Below are 16,428 nucleotides of genomic sequence, written 5' to 3'. Positions count from 1 at the left end.
CGATGACGTCAGCGCGCCGCCGTGAGGCGCATTTTGGAACGCGGAAAGAGCCCGACCTGGCCACCAGCCAGGTCGGGTCGGCCACCGGAGACCACCGGCAGCCTGCGGAGCGGCACCGAGGGCACCTCCTGCCTGCCACGGGCTGGAGGAACCCCCAGGTAAGTGGATGCGGATTTTTATTTTTTTTAAACAGTCCCTGAACCTTCCCTTTAAGTCTCAGTTAGTGCTCAGCCCACTGCACCACACACATTAACTAGCGTCATCACTGTCGCTAATCAACATTGGTACTATTACATTGGTACGATTGCCGCGAAACAACATTGGTCCTATTACAAGCTTGGCACAATTACATACTTGGGTCTTTCCCGTAAGCCGGTGTTCCAACATTTTAACAAACCCGACAGAATACCATACAAATGCTACTGAGCATGTGCAAAGTCATGCAGGGCATACATTAACCCCATAATACCCATCAGCAGCATTAACCTTTTCAACCCCAGTTAGCTGCCTGTGTGCTGACGTGCAATCTCCACTATCCAAGTGGACATAGAGTTAGAATAAAAAGTTGTCCAAGCAAAGCGAGGACCGAGCCCGCAGCCCAGCGAGCAAAGCGAGCGGGCAAGGGGACACTGATTCTACTAACAAGGGGTATATCACTTTAAATGTATGCTATTCTGTCAATGTATGCTAAAATGTTGGAACACCGGGCACAACCACCAGGTGTTGTTAATTACCCTCCAGGACGCCATGAATAATAAGGAAAGATATAACTCTGTTGACATTTAATCGCCACCTACTGGATGCAGCCGGCTAAAGGTGATGAATAGGTCACCTATATGAACGCCTGGGGAACCATGTCCCCCCTTCCTAAAAACGGAAGCAGTGTGTGCATCAAAATCAACATTGCTCACTAGTATACGCTACAGCTGCATATAGAGACAGAGGGTGGCAGACACAGGAGAAACTTGAAGGGAACAGAGAAAACACAGCTTTTCACTTTAAGAACAAGCCTTACCTCCTCCGCTCCGCTACCTGTATACAAAACCTGGTTTATATGCATCCTCTGTAGGTAGCCAAATCATTACATTACACATTATAACTACCAGTGCCACAATATAGCTACTTGGGTCCAATATACCAAGTTCTATGTCCTCAGCACAAATAACATATACTGCATTGCTGATTACACATATGAAAAAAAAACCATACCTTTTTTTTCTTTCACATTCTCTGACCAGAGGGGCCAATCTTCCACAAACAACTCCATTGTTATTGATCTCCAGATTTTGTTTTTCAAGTTTGTCTTCTTGTAATCATCGTTACCTTTGTCATAAAGTGCTGGTTAAAGTAGCTACTTTACATGCTACCTCACATATGCATTTTGAATAACACCACTTCAATCGCACTGTCACTTTACATATGCATTTTGAATAATGCTTCAATCCATTCTATATGCATAACACCCTCATTCATACTCATTGACCATATTATTGGCGGTTTGTTTTATGATGCACCCCCATGTACCTGATACAATTGCACAGTCATTTTATATATGTGCTATGGACTCTGCTGTTATTTATTATGTAAGTTACTATGCAATTTATAATTTATGGATAGTCCTTCCACTGTTGTATAAGCACATTTTTATACATCTTCTCCCCTCCTCCACTGATAGCTAATTTGTCAGAACGGTGTATCACATCGCCAATGTACATGTACATGTACATATATAATTGTTTTAGTATATTCATTTATTTTGATGCATAGTACCATTATGTTTTGTATATCCTACATTACTTTGCACTTGTCCATATTATATGCAACTCATTAAGATCAGTGGCTTCTATGCACACAAAATCCTAGAGTTAACTGCAGCGCTATGCTACTTTACATGCTACCTCACATATGCATTTCGAATAACACCATTACAATCGCACCGTCGCTTTACATATGCATTTTGAATAATGCTTCAATCCATTCTATATGCATAACAACACCTTCATTCATACCCACTGACTATATTATTGCCGTTTGTTTTTATGATGCACCCCCATGTAACTGTTACAATTGCACAGTCATTTTATTTATGTGTTATGGATTCTGCTGTAATTTATTATGTAAGTTATTATGCTATTTATGATTTATGCATAGCCTTACCACTGTTTGTAAGTCTTTCATGACATTTTTGTAGTTTTGGTGCATCTTCGGGTGCTTGTATCTAGCGTTCCTCTGGCATTCCCCTTTTCTCTTTTGTTTCCCTTCCCCAGCTCCCTCCAAAAATTGTTTGCCTGAAGAAGCGGGACTGTTACCCGTGAAACGCGTTGCACTTTTGGAGCTCATAATAAATGTTACTTTAAACTTGAAGTAACCTGCCCGTTGTCTGGCCATTTTTTCAGAAGGGAGGTGAGTCCACCCACTTCCCCCTTTTTAACAATTTTAACTAATTTTACTCTACTTGGCGCCTCTGTTGTTATACCACATATGCTGGTTGTTCTTGCACCTTGACAATCAGGTCCTCTATCTCGAAATAGGAGATTTTAGGTGCCATTCTACTTTATAGCTGCGCCACAGGCCTCCGGGAACTTTCCACGCGTCCTCCTTCCTTCCCATCTGCTCTGAAAAGGAAGTGACATCACAGGAAGACGTCCTATTGAATTCTGGGGTTTTCTTGGGCTGTAAAACGTTGTAAAAACGCATTGAAAAAGCTAAGGTTGGCGTTTCTCATTGACTTAAATTGCGACGCGAAACGCCGCGGTAGGCCCAGAAAAAGCGCCTGGGAGCGTTGGAACGCAACGCTCCAAAACGCGGCGTTTAGTGTGAATGGTAAAATGAAAGTCTATGGACTTTCATTTACCAAGGAAAACGCCAACTTCGGCCGTGGCGTTAAAACGCCGAAAAAGCCCTCTGGTGTGAAAGGGCCCTTAGCGTAGCAATCAGTACACCCTCTCACTGAACTACACCAACTACAACTAACTTAAAGGGAACCTAAACTGAGAAGGATATAGATCTTTCCTTTTAAAATAATACCAGTTACCTGACTCTCCTTTTGATCCTGTGTGTCTAATACTTTCAGCCATAACCCCTGAACAAGCATGCAGATCAGGTGCTCTGACTGAAATCAGACTGGATTAGCTACATGCTTGTTTCAGATCTGTAATTCAGCCACTACTACAGCCAAAGAGATCAGCAGGACTGCCAAGCAACTGGTATTGTTTAAAAGGAAACATCTACCGTATTTTTCGCCGTATAAGACGCACTTTTTCTCCCCCAAAAATGGGGAGAAAAAGTCCCTGCGTCTTATACGGCAAAGGCAGGGAATCCCCAACTTAATAACGCCCGCCGTTCCGAACCGCTGACCCGCCGCCATGTTGGGGATTCCCTGCCTGCTATCCCCATGCCTGCCCGAGTCTCCTGGCCCCCCCGGATGGAGTGTTAATAGCGGCTGCAACTTACCTTTGGCAGGCTCCTGCGCTGATCCTATATCATCGCGCTGCCCCCCCCCCCCCCCCCCCCCCCCCCGCTAGCTTCCTCTGCCTCCCCCCTCTGTATCTGGCCCCCCCGGGTGAATGAATAAGTATCGGCAGCTTACCTCCGCAGTGCGCCCGCGATGACTGCAGACGTCCGTCTTCCAGGCACTTCTCGCTCTAGTGGCCGGCTTTGAACTGCGCGTCATCAGTTCAAGCCGGCCACTAGAGCGAGAAGTGCCTGGAAGCCGGACGTCTGCAGTCATCGCCGCTATTCTTCTGCAGTTGCCGCCGCTATTAACACTCCATCCGGGGGGGCCAGGAGACGCAGGTGGGAGGGAGGAAGGCTGGGGGGGGGGGGGTAGAGGACATATGGGGGGCACTGGAGGACATATGGGGGCCACAGGACATATAGAGGCACAGGAGCACACATGAGGATACACAGGAGGACACATGGGGGGCACAGAAGGACACGTGGGGGGGCACATGAGGACACAGGACACATGGGGGGCAGAGAAGGACACATGGGGGGCACATTAGGACACACAGGAGGACACATGGGAGGTACAGAAGGACACATGGGGGCACAGAAAAACACGTGGGGGGGGCACAGAAGGACACGTGGGGGGGTACATGAGGACACAGGGGGGCACAGAAGGACACATGGGGGGCACATTAGGACACACAGGAGGACACATGGGAGGTACAGAAGGACACATGGGGGCACAGGAGGACACATGGGGGGGCACAGAAGGACACGTGGGGGGGGCACAGAAGGACACGTGGGGGGGTACATGAGGACACAGGACACATGGGGGGCACAGAAGGACACATGGGGGGGCACAGAAGGACACACAGGAGGACACATGGGAGGTACAGAAGGACACATGGGGGCACAGGAGGACACATGGGGGCACAGGAGGACACACAGAAGGACACATGAGGATATGGGGGGCACAGGAGCACACATGAGGACACACAAGGATATGTACAAGACGCTCCTGGAATATGGACGCACCAGGTTTAGTATTTTTTTTTCCTGGTTTTTGCCCTCTAAACCTGGGTGCGTCTTATATTCCGGAGCGTCTTATACGGCGCGAAATACGGTATATCCCTCTCAGCTTAGGTTCCCTTTAAGTAATCACTCACTGGCTAGCTAGCTGAATACAAGTATATACTGCAGTATAAGAGCACTGTTTAGAGGAGTAAAAACGCTGTTTAAGAACAAAACGCGCTTGCTGAAGCAACAAATTAGCCTGGAGATGATCCTCTCAGTGCCAGTCTAGCAAGGACGGAGCTTTTCATCATGGTCACCGCTTTATATACAGGAGGGGAGGGCAGAGCCTCCCCTCCTATGATTGGTTGCTAGGGCCTGGCTGGGGGGCCTCTGATTGGCCAAGGGGATGTCATTTCCACTAATCACTGCTTTACCCACCGCAATCATGACCGTGAATGCGTTCCAAATATTCTTATTCACAGCATTGCCATGGCTGATTTCTGTGATTCAGAATCTATCACGGTGTAGAATACCGAAGCCGAATAGTGAAAAAATGCTCATGAATCACGGCTAATCCGTGATCACAGAAAATATCTTCCCACCACGGTTTATGAGGCATATTTGCGTACATTAATCAGCCAAAATATACCATCTGTATAGCACACCTGGCCACTGGGATTTTCACCCATTCTGCTTCATTGCCTTTAAGTTATAGTACAGATTCTCAGTTGAATTGATGTCAAGGCAAAGACTGAGCCATTCCAAAGCAGTTAATGAGAGCCATATTCAAAAAATGTCCCGTCTGCTCCAATATATTAGACACTCCATGCTACAAATAAACTCTATTAACCTCCTGAGCGATAATCCCGAGCTGAGCTCAGGGTATATCGCGCAGGAGGATTTCTCAGGCCCTGGTGGGCCGATTTGCATAATTTTTTTTTTGTTACACGCAGCTAGCACTTTGCTAGCTGCGTGTAACTTCCGATCGCCGCCGATCGCCGTGCAGTCCCCCCCCCTCCCCGACCCCTTGCGCAGCCTGGCCAATCAGTGCCAGGCAGCGCTGAGGGGTGGATCTGGACTCCCTCCGACGTCACGACGTCCATGACGTCGGTGAAGTCATCCCGCCCCGTCGCCATGGCGACCGGGGAAGCCCAGCAGGAAATCCCGTTCTGAACGGGATTTCCTGCTTGCTCTGATCGCCGAAGGCGATCGGAGTGGGTGGGGGGATGCCGCTGCGCTGCGGCTATCATGTAGCGAGCCCTGGGCTCGCTACATGATTTAAAAAATAAAAAATTTTAAAAAATAGTGCTGCGCCACCTCCTGGGCGATATAATTGTATCGCCCAGAGGGTTAAAACAAATGTCTGAAAGGGTGAATAGTGGCGTTTTCATATTATGTAGCCGATCTCAACTTCAGATATAAAACTTTGGCTTTAAAGAGAATCTGAATTGTTAAAATCGCACAAAAGTAAACATACCAGTGCGTTAGGGGACATCTCCTATTACCCTCTGACACAATTTCGCCGCTCCTCGCCGCATTAAACGTGGTTAAAAACAGTTTTAAAAAGTTTGTTTATAAACAAACAAAATGGCCACCAAAACAGGAAGTAGGTTGATGTACAGTATGTCCACACATAGAAAATACATCCATACACAAACAGGCTGTATACAGCCTTCCTTTTGAATCTCAAGAGATCATTTGTGTGTTTCTTTCCCCCTGCAGCTCTCATGCACTGAAGTTTCAGGCTGCTTGTTTTTCTCCTGCAAACAGCTTTGCCCTCGTCTGTAATTCTTCAGTATGTGAAAGCCCAGCCAGCTCAGAGGACGATTTATCCAGCTTGTAAAAGATAAGAGAGAAGCTGCTCTAATCCTAAATAACACACAGGCAGTGTGCATAGAGGGGCCTGGAAGGGGGAGTTCATAGCAGAACCACAACACTGAAGAACTTGGCAGCCTTCCAGACACAGGCTGACAAGTCTGACAGGGGAAAGATACATTGATTTATTACAGAGACAGTAATAGTATAAAGTGCTGCAGTAAGCCAGAACACATTAGAATAGCTTTTTGAACTTGTAGGATGATAAAAAACAGGATGCAATTTTTGTTACGGAGTCTCTTTAAGCTTCCCACTGAAGAAGAAAGTTCTGTGTTTAGCTGTCTGAACTGCTGTGCTGATACATTTTTTTTTCTGGTAGTAGATTTTATGTTGTAAAGAATCTTTTAGTGCAAAGAAGAAATACAGCAAAGTCCCTGGCATCGGCAGGGATCGCCTGATGCTGGATACATGTGCTAAAAAAAAAAAAAAGCACAAACCTTCCGCTGCAAATGCTCACCGGGACTCCAGCGATGTCTGGCAGTCTCTGCACACCTCTTCGCAGGCTCCGAGCGGCAAGTCACATGACCCGCATCGGGTTATGTGACAAGGCAGCTTCCGTGCACTGCGTCTCAAAGCCGCTAGGAGCTCACAGGGAGGTACGGGAGACAGCCAGACATTGCTGGAGTACCAGTATTTAAAATGCCTCCAAACCCCCCTAAAATGCTCCAAAAGTGCAGTCATTACACAGGCATGCCGGTTAGTTGAGACTTCCATTTGCCAGAATTCCAGATAACGGTGACTTTGCTGTACTGCGCTTTATACCACTTTAAAGTGAGAGGTAGGTTAGGTAGACAGAGTAGAATATTGGTAACATTACCCATAGTCTACTTTTGGCATTATCAGACGCCCACATTTTTCCAGGCACCCTTATTCCATGTACGTGCCTCTAAAGGTGCGTACACACGCACTACTATAAGGTACGGGTCCGTCAGACCCTCCTACTAGGCGGGCGTTCCAGCGATAGTAGAGCGTGTGTACAGTCTGTCGGCAGACTGATAACACTGTTTCTGAACAATCCGCTGAGTGGATCTTTCAGAAACAGTGTTATCAGTCTGCTGACAGACTGTACACACGCTCTATGATCGCTGGAACGCCCGCCCAGTGGGAGGGTCTGACAAACCTGTAGTTCCTTATAGTAGTGCGTGTGTACGCACCTTAAAGACAATGGGTACCGTTTCAAAAAAAAGAGAAAGTCAGATACTCACCTAAGGAGAGGGAAGGCTCGGTCCTAATGAGCCTTCCCTCTCCTCTCCCGGTGCCCTCGGTGCTGCGCTGGCTCCCCCGTTCGTGTCCGCCGCCGCAGGGACTTCGGAGGTCTTCGGGAGCACTCGGGCTTCCGAAGATGGGCCGCTCCATACTACGTACGCGCGAGAGCGTCAGAGGGCGCTCGCGCATGCGTAGTACAGAGCGGCCCCGTCCTCAGGAGCCTGAGTGCTCCCGAAAGCTCCTTTCGGCATGCGGAAGTGGCAGTATTTGACCGAAGTGGTCGAATACTGCCACGGGGGATCCTGCGCGGGACCGGGCACCGGGAGAGGAGAGGGAAGGCTCATTAGGACCGAGCCTTCCCTCTCCTTAGGTGAGTATCTGACTTTTTCTTTTTGGAAACGGTAAACATTCACTTTAAGGGCTGTCACACCAAAAAGCTCTAACAGTTTTGAAGCGATTTTGCTTTTCTAAGAGTTGTTGCAGAATCGCGATCACTCCAAAAATGCTACAAGCAGCCCTTTTGTGATGCAAATCACCCTCTGTGCTACAATACAATAGTTATTAAAAAAAAAAAGTGTCTATCAGGCTCATTGATTAACAAACAATGAGATTTTCAGGCTGAAATAAGATTTTACTGTAGGAAAATGAAAAGGGTTATTAGCTCTGCTCTGTTTTATAGTTTAAAATGCAGCGTGTAGTTTGTAATCTGCAAATACTGAAGAAGGAAGCAATGTTTTACAAAAAAAACAGCTATATACCTGAAAATAAAAATTAGACTCTTCTTTGCTACTAATGTTCTATTAATTATCCATACTACACATTTTCTTTCAGCTTCAGTGTCACTTTAAGATATTGTTTGAAAACAAAGAAGCTGGTGGGCCCAAATCGATCCTGAACGATTGCATTATCGATCGTTTCCTCAATGAAATGGTTGATACTTGCAGCAGATTTTTTCATAGACCCAATCGCAACTGTTTTAGATACAATTGTAAGTTGGATTTGTTAAAGCAAGGGATATATTAAATACAATATTTTCTAATGAAAAATATGAGTTTTGGCAAAAGAAAAAAAATCCCAGTTAATGATCACCTTTAGAAAGGATCTAACTTTCCCCCGAATCTACAAATAAAACTAGCATGGAATAGTAATGTCTAACAAAGAATGCATTACAGTATTTTCTAGAATAGATCATTTCTTAGCTAACCCTGAAATAAAGAAAACACAGACTCAAGTAAAAGACTGACAACTTTATCAGGTTTATTCACAAGTTCCAAGAGAAGCGAATGAATGCCTATGGGAAAGGTGAATTCCCTGCAGACTGTCTGGCGAGTTATTAAAACCCACAACATACGGAAAACTAAAAATTTCTGATGTTTTCAAATATAAGAAAAGATATATATACAGATATAGTTGTATTTTTCAGCGTCAGCTCTGGAGTCATCAGCAGTCCATAGCATGCCTGGTCCATGTAGTACCTCCATACATCACAAATAATAGGATTTGAATGGTTTAGGTTACCTTGAAGCAAACCTGGATAACTGAATGGAGTGGAGGAATTGATGAAAAAAAACAGGTTTCCTTCTGAGACAACTGAGTTTTCTCATGAAAGATCAAGCTTGGCTTCACCTCTTCCCTGGCCACCTTACCAGGCTTTTAAAGTTAATGGGAAGCGCAAAATAAAAAAAAATAAAAAAATCAAACAGATACTTACCTAAGGAGAGGGAAGGCTAGAACCTTCCCGCTCCTCTCAGGGCCCCCTTGTTTGTCGCTGTCACCCCGAGTAGCAGTATTCAACCGATCGGTTGAATACTGCTCTCTGCCGCCGCAGGAGGCTTCGGGAGTCAGAGTGCTCCTGAAGACAGGCGGCTCTGTACTGCACTTACGTGAGCACGCTCTCTCACGTGTAGTCGCATGCGCAGTACAGAGCCACCCATCTTCGGGAGCACTCAGACTTCCGAAGCCTCCTGCGGCAGGGGATTAGAAAGGGGGACCAGCGCTGGAACAAGAGGACCAGGAGAGGAACAGGAAGGCTTTATAGGACCCAGAGCGTTCCCCGTCAGATACAATTTCTGATTTTATTTTTTGGGCACTTCACATTTACTATTAAACAGACCTATATTCAACCCCTTCCTATACCATCGACAAAACCTCCATCTCAACCGAAGAGAGAATGAGGCTATTAACACCAATTCTCCCTCACAGTGGAAAGCCCTTTAACTTTAGCTTGCTAAATGCTGTCACTAACCAATTAAAAAACGCAGAGCAGGATCATCCACAATGCAACCTAGGCAGGAGCCTGGGGCTTAGTGGAGGTTGAGGGGCCCAGCTGTCACCTTCACGGACCCTTCTCCACCTCAGATTATCATAAGGGGGAGCCAAAACCACTACATTGCCTAGGGCCCCATTTCACCCTAATCCTTCTCTGAGAAAATGTCAAGCATGCAACACAATTTTATTGACTTCAATAACATTCTCTCAGGAGCCGACAACTATGAAAAGCAGTTTTCACTGAAAGTAATCTCATACCAATGCATTATTTTCCACAAGATCAGTATCCTCTGCCCAGGTTTGCAACAAGATAGCTATAAACACAGGTGACTGAAGCCTCCCTGAACACCTTAGGCATTCCCACCCACCACATACTGGTCAGCCTTTGCCAGTGCGCATTCACGACCCACAAAAGGGGTCAGGCATACAAAGCAAGGGCACCTATAGACAGACATAAAGGTTATGTACATCAGTGTACAGATGTTAAAAGTCACTTTATACAGATAATCTCAACGTCAACATAATGCAACAGGGCAAAGCTAGGACACAGGGAAGACTGCAACTGATCAACAGACACTACTTCTGGTGGAAAAGAACAAAAAATTCCACACTAGCAAAGAAAGGGTTTTGCCGGAGTGGGCCAGCGCCACGTACAGAATGCCATTTCAGTGTCCAGATGAAGACATTGGGGTTGAGACTGATAGAGAGCTGTGATTTACAAAGGAGAGAGGTTGGTCCCTGCATGAAATGGAAGAAATCCATTAGGGCTGTGCTAACAGACGTCTCTGTTGTAGCTGGAGGGCCAGGCAACGCCTCTATGTCACAACAACAAAATGTGAGTCTCTTCATTAAAACTGAAAAAAAAGCATCTGTGCAATATTCTGGAGACCTGTGGAGAAAAAAAACAAAAAACATTGGTTAAGTGAATGTTTTGAGACTTTGCTTCATACACGTGGTTGAATCCTTCCCAACTGCTTCCAGACCTTTCAACAGACTAAGGTATATCTCATAACTCCGGCAAGGTCTGCAAAGGTTTTCTACCTAATAGACACTACATTTCCTGATTCCTATGTACTCCAGCTCCAGGCATCAGAACATAGCAAACACATAAAACCACATCTACCATCTTCTAGTTCTTGCCATCACCTTCACTAGCGGTGTCGGTCTTTATCACGATGACGGTCATGATAATAGTCATCCGATCTGTCTTCATGCGGATCTCTGTGACGCCGGCTGCTGCCTTCCCGTGATCGGCTGGGCGATCTGTCTCTGGAGCGATGTCGTTTTCTGATGGCATAAAAAGCAAACATCAGATACATCATCTCAAAACAAACCCTTCTCTGCATGTGATGTAACAACCTTTAACCTCCTTATAACCTGAAATGAAGTGTGTGTATGAAAACAAAACAAAACAAAAAAAGCGCAAGTATCTATTCCATGATTCCATGCTCTCATTCCGCTGCTGACTCCCAGTAGTTATTCAACCAGCTCAGCTGAATAACTCTTCAGGCCGCCTCGTGCAGGCTTAGGCAGTACTCTCTTCCCAAGAACTTCTGAAGATGAGCAAATCCACTTTGTAGAATATCTAATACATTTGTATCATTTTGAAATCGACAGTTTGTGTGTCTGCTTTAAGGAGGTATGGAGATAAGTCTGCCTTCCAAGCAATTTTAACAATTTTTATTCATTTTACTCTTTTGGCACTTCTGTTTACTACATAGATACTTGTGTCCACCCCTGGTGGAGGGGTAATATATCCCCTTTTTCCTATCTCCAAAGAGCGACTTCTTAATCCTGCAGGTGACAGGTCTAATCTCCTCACCTGCAGTTACAGCGATTACCTTTGAGATAACCCTGGTTTGTGAGTATCTACTTTGCAGTCTTCTAGCATATTACAATAACCAGTACATACTACACTATATTGGGCTCTCGGTGTTCCCTCCCTTCTTCTACAGGCAAACCTAGGCTCACTCATACATGGTACGGATGTGCCCGTCTTCAGAAGACCTTGGGGACATGTGTGCTTCTATAGCTTGCCGAGAAGTCCTGAAGGCACAAATACCGAATGCGGGAAAGCAGTGGAACAAGAGCAGCAGAAAGAATCCGGAAGACTCTATGGGATCCAGAGCCTTCCCTCTACTTTGGCAAGTTTGTTTTTCTTTACATCGCTGCAGTTTTACTTCAACAAAATGGAGAACACTTATTTGCATTCATTATTTTGCAAATGTTAGTACTTCATAGAAGATAAAAAAAAAAAAAATATATGATAAGGCTGTATGCAGAGAGATGTAGTCCAGGAGATGCAAGTACAGCTCTGTACTGGCATCTCCCGGCTTGCATTGCACATGACCCCGCCCGGGAATTAGGAAAACCCACAGCAGCTGATGGTCGGGAGAAGAGGATGGGGTATGTCGTGTGGACTGGGGGTTGGGGATAAGCACCCTGTAGGTAATTGTGTTCCCCTAGCCCCCAACCCTCCCTCCCCTCGGCACACATTATGCATGCCCCTGGGAGGTTTTTTAGAATGCAAAAATCGCTGCACAGATCCCTTTAACTATCTAAAATGTGTTCAATAGCAAACTCTAGACCACAGACAGCTCTGTGCCTATAGTCAGCTACAGACTAAAGTCCACTGGGATGTTATTTCTAGTCAGGAAAGGTCTGCCGGTACCTGGAGGAATTGGCCTTGTCCTGTATTCCACGTAGACAATCTCGAAGGGATGTCAACAGAACACGGCACCGCTCATCATTGGCTACACGGGACTCCTTGATAACAGCAATTGCTGTTTCTAGTGTTTTTATGGCATTTAAAAAATCCCCTATGAACATAAAGAAAAACAAATAGGCGTTACCCATGAAAAAACAGTTCCAAATAAGCTATATACAGCAAAGAAGATACAGGGAGCTGAATATAGTAACAGGCAAATACCCGATGATGCTGCACACACTGCGTTGGAAAGCGCACTCCTAGATATTGTCCGGTTTCGGTTCATAAGCTCCTCAAATTCTGCTTCACTGATAGACGGCTGATGCGGATGAAGCTTCATGTCCCTACATAAAAGCAGAAAGAGCTAAGCTGGAAGGACACCACACAGAGCCCAGAAATAAGAGTATGCAAAATAGACAAATACAAGGTGGTCATACATCACTGCGTCACACTTTGCCTCACATCACCAAAAAAGGGGCTTCTAAAATCCAACCTAAAATTTCTAGAATACCACATTTTCTTAATCTGGTTGCTGTGAGCAAAAGCTATAAAAGTCAATGCTCATAAAAACGAATACAAAATTGGCATACGCTGTGAGACGCAGTAAAGGATCTATATCCAATGTTGACCATTTTTCATGTTGCCCTACTTGATAGGATCAGATATCAGATCTAATATCTCCACAGTACAATGCTAAGGCACCCTCGCACCCGTATCTCTCCTCCTGCAGCACCACAACACTCTGGCCATGTCAGCCTGCAGGGAGAATAGCTTATCCCAATCAATTATTTTCAATGGACAAAGAATCAGATAAACCTTTTAAACAAATTTTGGTTAGCTTCTACATTTATCAAATCTAACAATTTAAAATTTCAATCTATTAAAAATATCTATAGGAGCTTTTAGTCATCTACCCGACCTCCTAAAATATTAAAAGGCCCCCCACCGATCCTCAATTTCACTCCCCTTAGTGGACTGTCGTGCTTCTCCCTGCAACATCCAGGATTCCAGCTGTCACAACATTTGCAATACACTTAAAGAAGGGAAACATGCCATGTCCGTATGCCATAACTTGTGGCAGGATGTGAGGGGGAAAGGTTGGTGGCTGCTACACACCCCCATCATTCAAGCTATGGGGAGAGGATGAGGTCCATGTACCACAGCTGCTCTGATCAGCACTATCCTCTTAGCTGGAGATGGCAGCAACTAAAAGTGAAAATATACTTTAAGGGGGTCTTCGCCAATGATGCAATAGACCTGCCCAATTGCTTTTCAGCCCATTTTATAATTTTAAGATGCCACCTCCATTATTATTAAATGTATAAGCAGTTACTTTGTGCCCTTACGGGTAAACTGTAAATGTAAATCCAGGCTTGAAAAACGTGCTCAGATTAGAAGGTCCTTTCCTTCTCTCGTCGTAATTTGTGTGTCCGCAACGCCGATTTTTTTGCAGCTCTTATGAGAGCACACAAGAGTCAGAGTAGAAACCTAGCAGTGAGTCATTTAATTGTTTAAAGCGGATCCGAGATGAAAATAACTATAACAAGCAACTTGTCTATATATCTTATCTAAAGTTTAGATAGTTTACACAGCAACTCTATCTGCAAACAGCTTTAATAGAATAAAAATATTTCTTCCTGTGATACGACAGCAGCCATGTTGTTTGTAAACATTTTTGTAAACATTACACAGAGGCAGGCTTATCTACATCTTGAGCAAAAAAAAACCTAATCCCCCTCCTCCTCCCTTCTGCCTCTGAAATCTCTGGCTAGTAATACCTCCCCTTCCTCCTGCCCAGACTGAGCTCCCATGAGCCCTTGCTACTGTGTGAAAGTGCCTTGGCTCTCTGAAAACCTATGGGCGTGGCTTAGTTTATAGGGAATTAGAGCATTACAACAAAAACAAAAAAGTATTTGGCTTGAGGAATGCCCTATAAACAATAGGAAAGGAACACAATTATGCAATGAGTAAAAGTTTATCTCGGATCCACTTTAAGTAGTAGTGAAAGGAAAGTGCCTTTAAAACTTAGCTAAAATCATTAACACAAGTACACTGCATTATCAGTGGCACAGTTTACAACATTTTAATCAAGTTAAGAATAGGTACACAAACCTTAAGTGTCATGGTGAGAAAAAAATACTGGTAAAGGCTTGTACACACGCTGTACTACAGGGAACGACGAGTCCGTCGGACCCTCCCGCTGGGCGGACGTTCCAGCGATAGTAAAGTGTGTAGTCTGTCTGCAGACTGATAAGGCTGTTTCTGAGTGATCCGCTGAGCGGATCGTTCAGAAACAGTGTTATCAGTCTGCAGACAGACTGTACACACGCTCTGCTATCGCTGGAACGCCCGCCCAGCGGGGTGGTCCAATGGACCCGTTGTTCCTGATAGTAGTGCATGTGTACGTACCTAAAGTCTGGATGATATAATTTGTGTAACATTTCTGGAAAGTTGTTATACCTCACACAATGAATTAAGATATAAATACTGAATTAAGATATAAATAAAACGCAGAGGCAAGTTAAGTCTTAAAGGGCATTCAACCTGATAAAGGTTTGTACAAAAAAAAACAAAACTTGGTTTCAGAGCCAATTACAGCAACTTACCTTCCTTGCAAATAGGGGTTGGAAAGAACCTTGAAGGGATCAGGCGGTGGGCCCAGCAGAGAATTTGGAGGGGGAAAGAATGCAGGGTTCAAATGAAGCGCAGGAGGCACACCACTGGGGGGAGGCATGCCTAATGGAGGTGGTAGCCTTGGAGGAGGCGGCATAAGATGTGGATAGTGCAGAGGAGGGATGGGAGGAGCACGGTATGTAAGAGGCATTGGGGTTACAGGAGGTGGAACTGATATAGGAGGTCTGGGAAGAGTCATGACAGGGATGCGGGAGGGGCTTTCTATGAAAGGAGCTCGTGCAAAGAACGGTGCTATGGTTTTAGGAGTCTCTGAATGTGGAGATGAAACTGCAGAATCATTCATGTTGGGAGAACCATCTGTAGAGTCCCCTGGGCCCTTTGCATTAGCTCTGGGAGGAATTTCTGATGAGAAAATAACAGAAATAAAGTGGTTAGATACTAATCAAAATAATTCTAATTAAATAGATAACCTATGCTATAAGATAAACGGTACTGGATTAAAAAAGATGGCAGTACATCTAGTGCTTTTGAGCCGGCTCGACCATCCGATTCCATTACTTTGATCTGTTAAAGGATAACTGTAGCGAGAGGCTTCCATATTAATTTCCTTTTAACAGCTTCCTGTCCATCTAATGCAGGACGGTGGCAGGACAGTGGCTCTCAGGTCTCAGCGATGCCATGTGAAGTCATCTCGCAAGATTTGACGTGGGTTTGCAGTCGTATGAGCACAAGCTCCTGTCAGTAAACAGTGGGCCCCAGCGATCAGTCTGCCAGCCAGTGATCGTTTTTTTCCATTTATGTAATGGGGTGTATTTAAATAGCGCTGACATCTTATGCAGCGCTGTAGAGAGTATAGCCTTGTAACTTTACTGTTCCTCGGAGGGGCTCACAATCTAACCCTTATCATAGGCATGTCTATGTAGATATAGTGTGGTGTATGTATCTTAGTCAAGGACCAATGTGTGTGTATGGGGGGGGGGAGATAAAAAAAATAGTTTTTGTTTAAATATCTTTAAAGGTCTTTTTTTTTTTTCAATCTCTAAAAGGTCTTTTTTGATTAATACATTAAAATGAATAAAAAAATAGCAGCAGCAATCAAAAAAGAAAGCTCTATTTGTGAGAAGAAAAGGGGATAAAATTCGGTTGGGTGCCAAGTTGCATGACTGAGCAATAAACCGCTAGGCTTTGTTCACATCTAAAATCAAAAATCACTGACTACAGTTGTCCTTTAAATCTAAAAGGTACTTTTAACATTAACCTGCTGAGCGGTCTGGACG

General features: G+C 44.8%; 1 protein-coding gene across 1 annotated transcript in view; it reads right to left on the bottom strand.

Moving 5' to 3' along the window:
• Positions 1-8,774: 8,774 nt before the first annotated feature.
• CPSF7 (cleavage and polyadenylation specific factor 7) overlaps positions 8,775-16,428 on the bottom strand; it is a 31,522-nt gene continuing 23,868 nt past the window's right edge. Inside the window, exons 5-9 of the mRNA XM_068260842.1 lie at positions 15,124-15,553; positions 12,740-12,861; positions 12,482-12,629; positions 10,957-11,097; positions 8,775-10,699 (exon numbers count right to left, since the gene is read on the bottom strand). Coding sequence (XP_068116943.1) covers positions 10,962-11,097; positions 12,482-12,629; positions 12,740-12,861; positions 15,124-15,553 — 836 coding nt within the window. The 3' untranslated portion in view covers positions 8,775-10,699; positions 10,957-10,961. The remainder of the gene's footprint in view (positions 10,700-10,956; positions 11,098-12,481; positions 12,630-12,739; positions 12,862-15,123; positions 15,554-16,428) is intronic.

The sequence above is a fragment of the Hyperolius riggenbachi genome, chromosome 11 (assembly GCF_040937935.1).
Source record: "Hyperolius riggenbachi isolate aHypRig1 chromosome 11, aHypRig1.pri, whole genome shotgun sequence".
Lineage (NCBI taxonomy): Eukaryota > Metazoa > Chordata > Amphibia > Anura > Hyperoliidae > Hyperolius > Hyperolius riggenbachi.
Note: the sequence above shows the minus strand (reverse complement) of the source record. Positions and strands in the feature narration are given on the sequence as shown.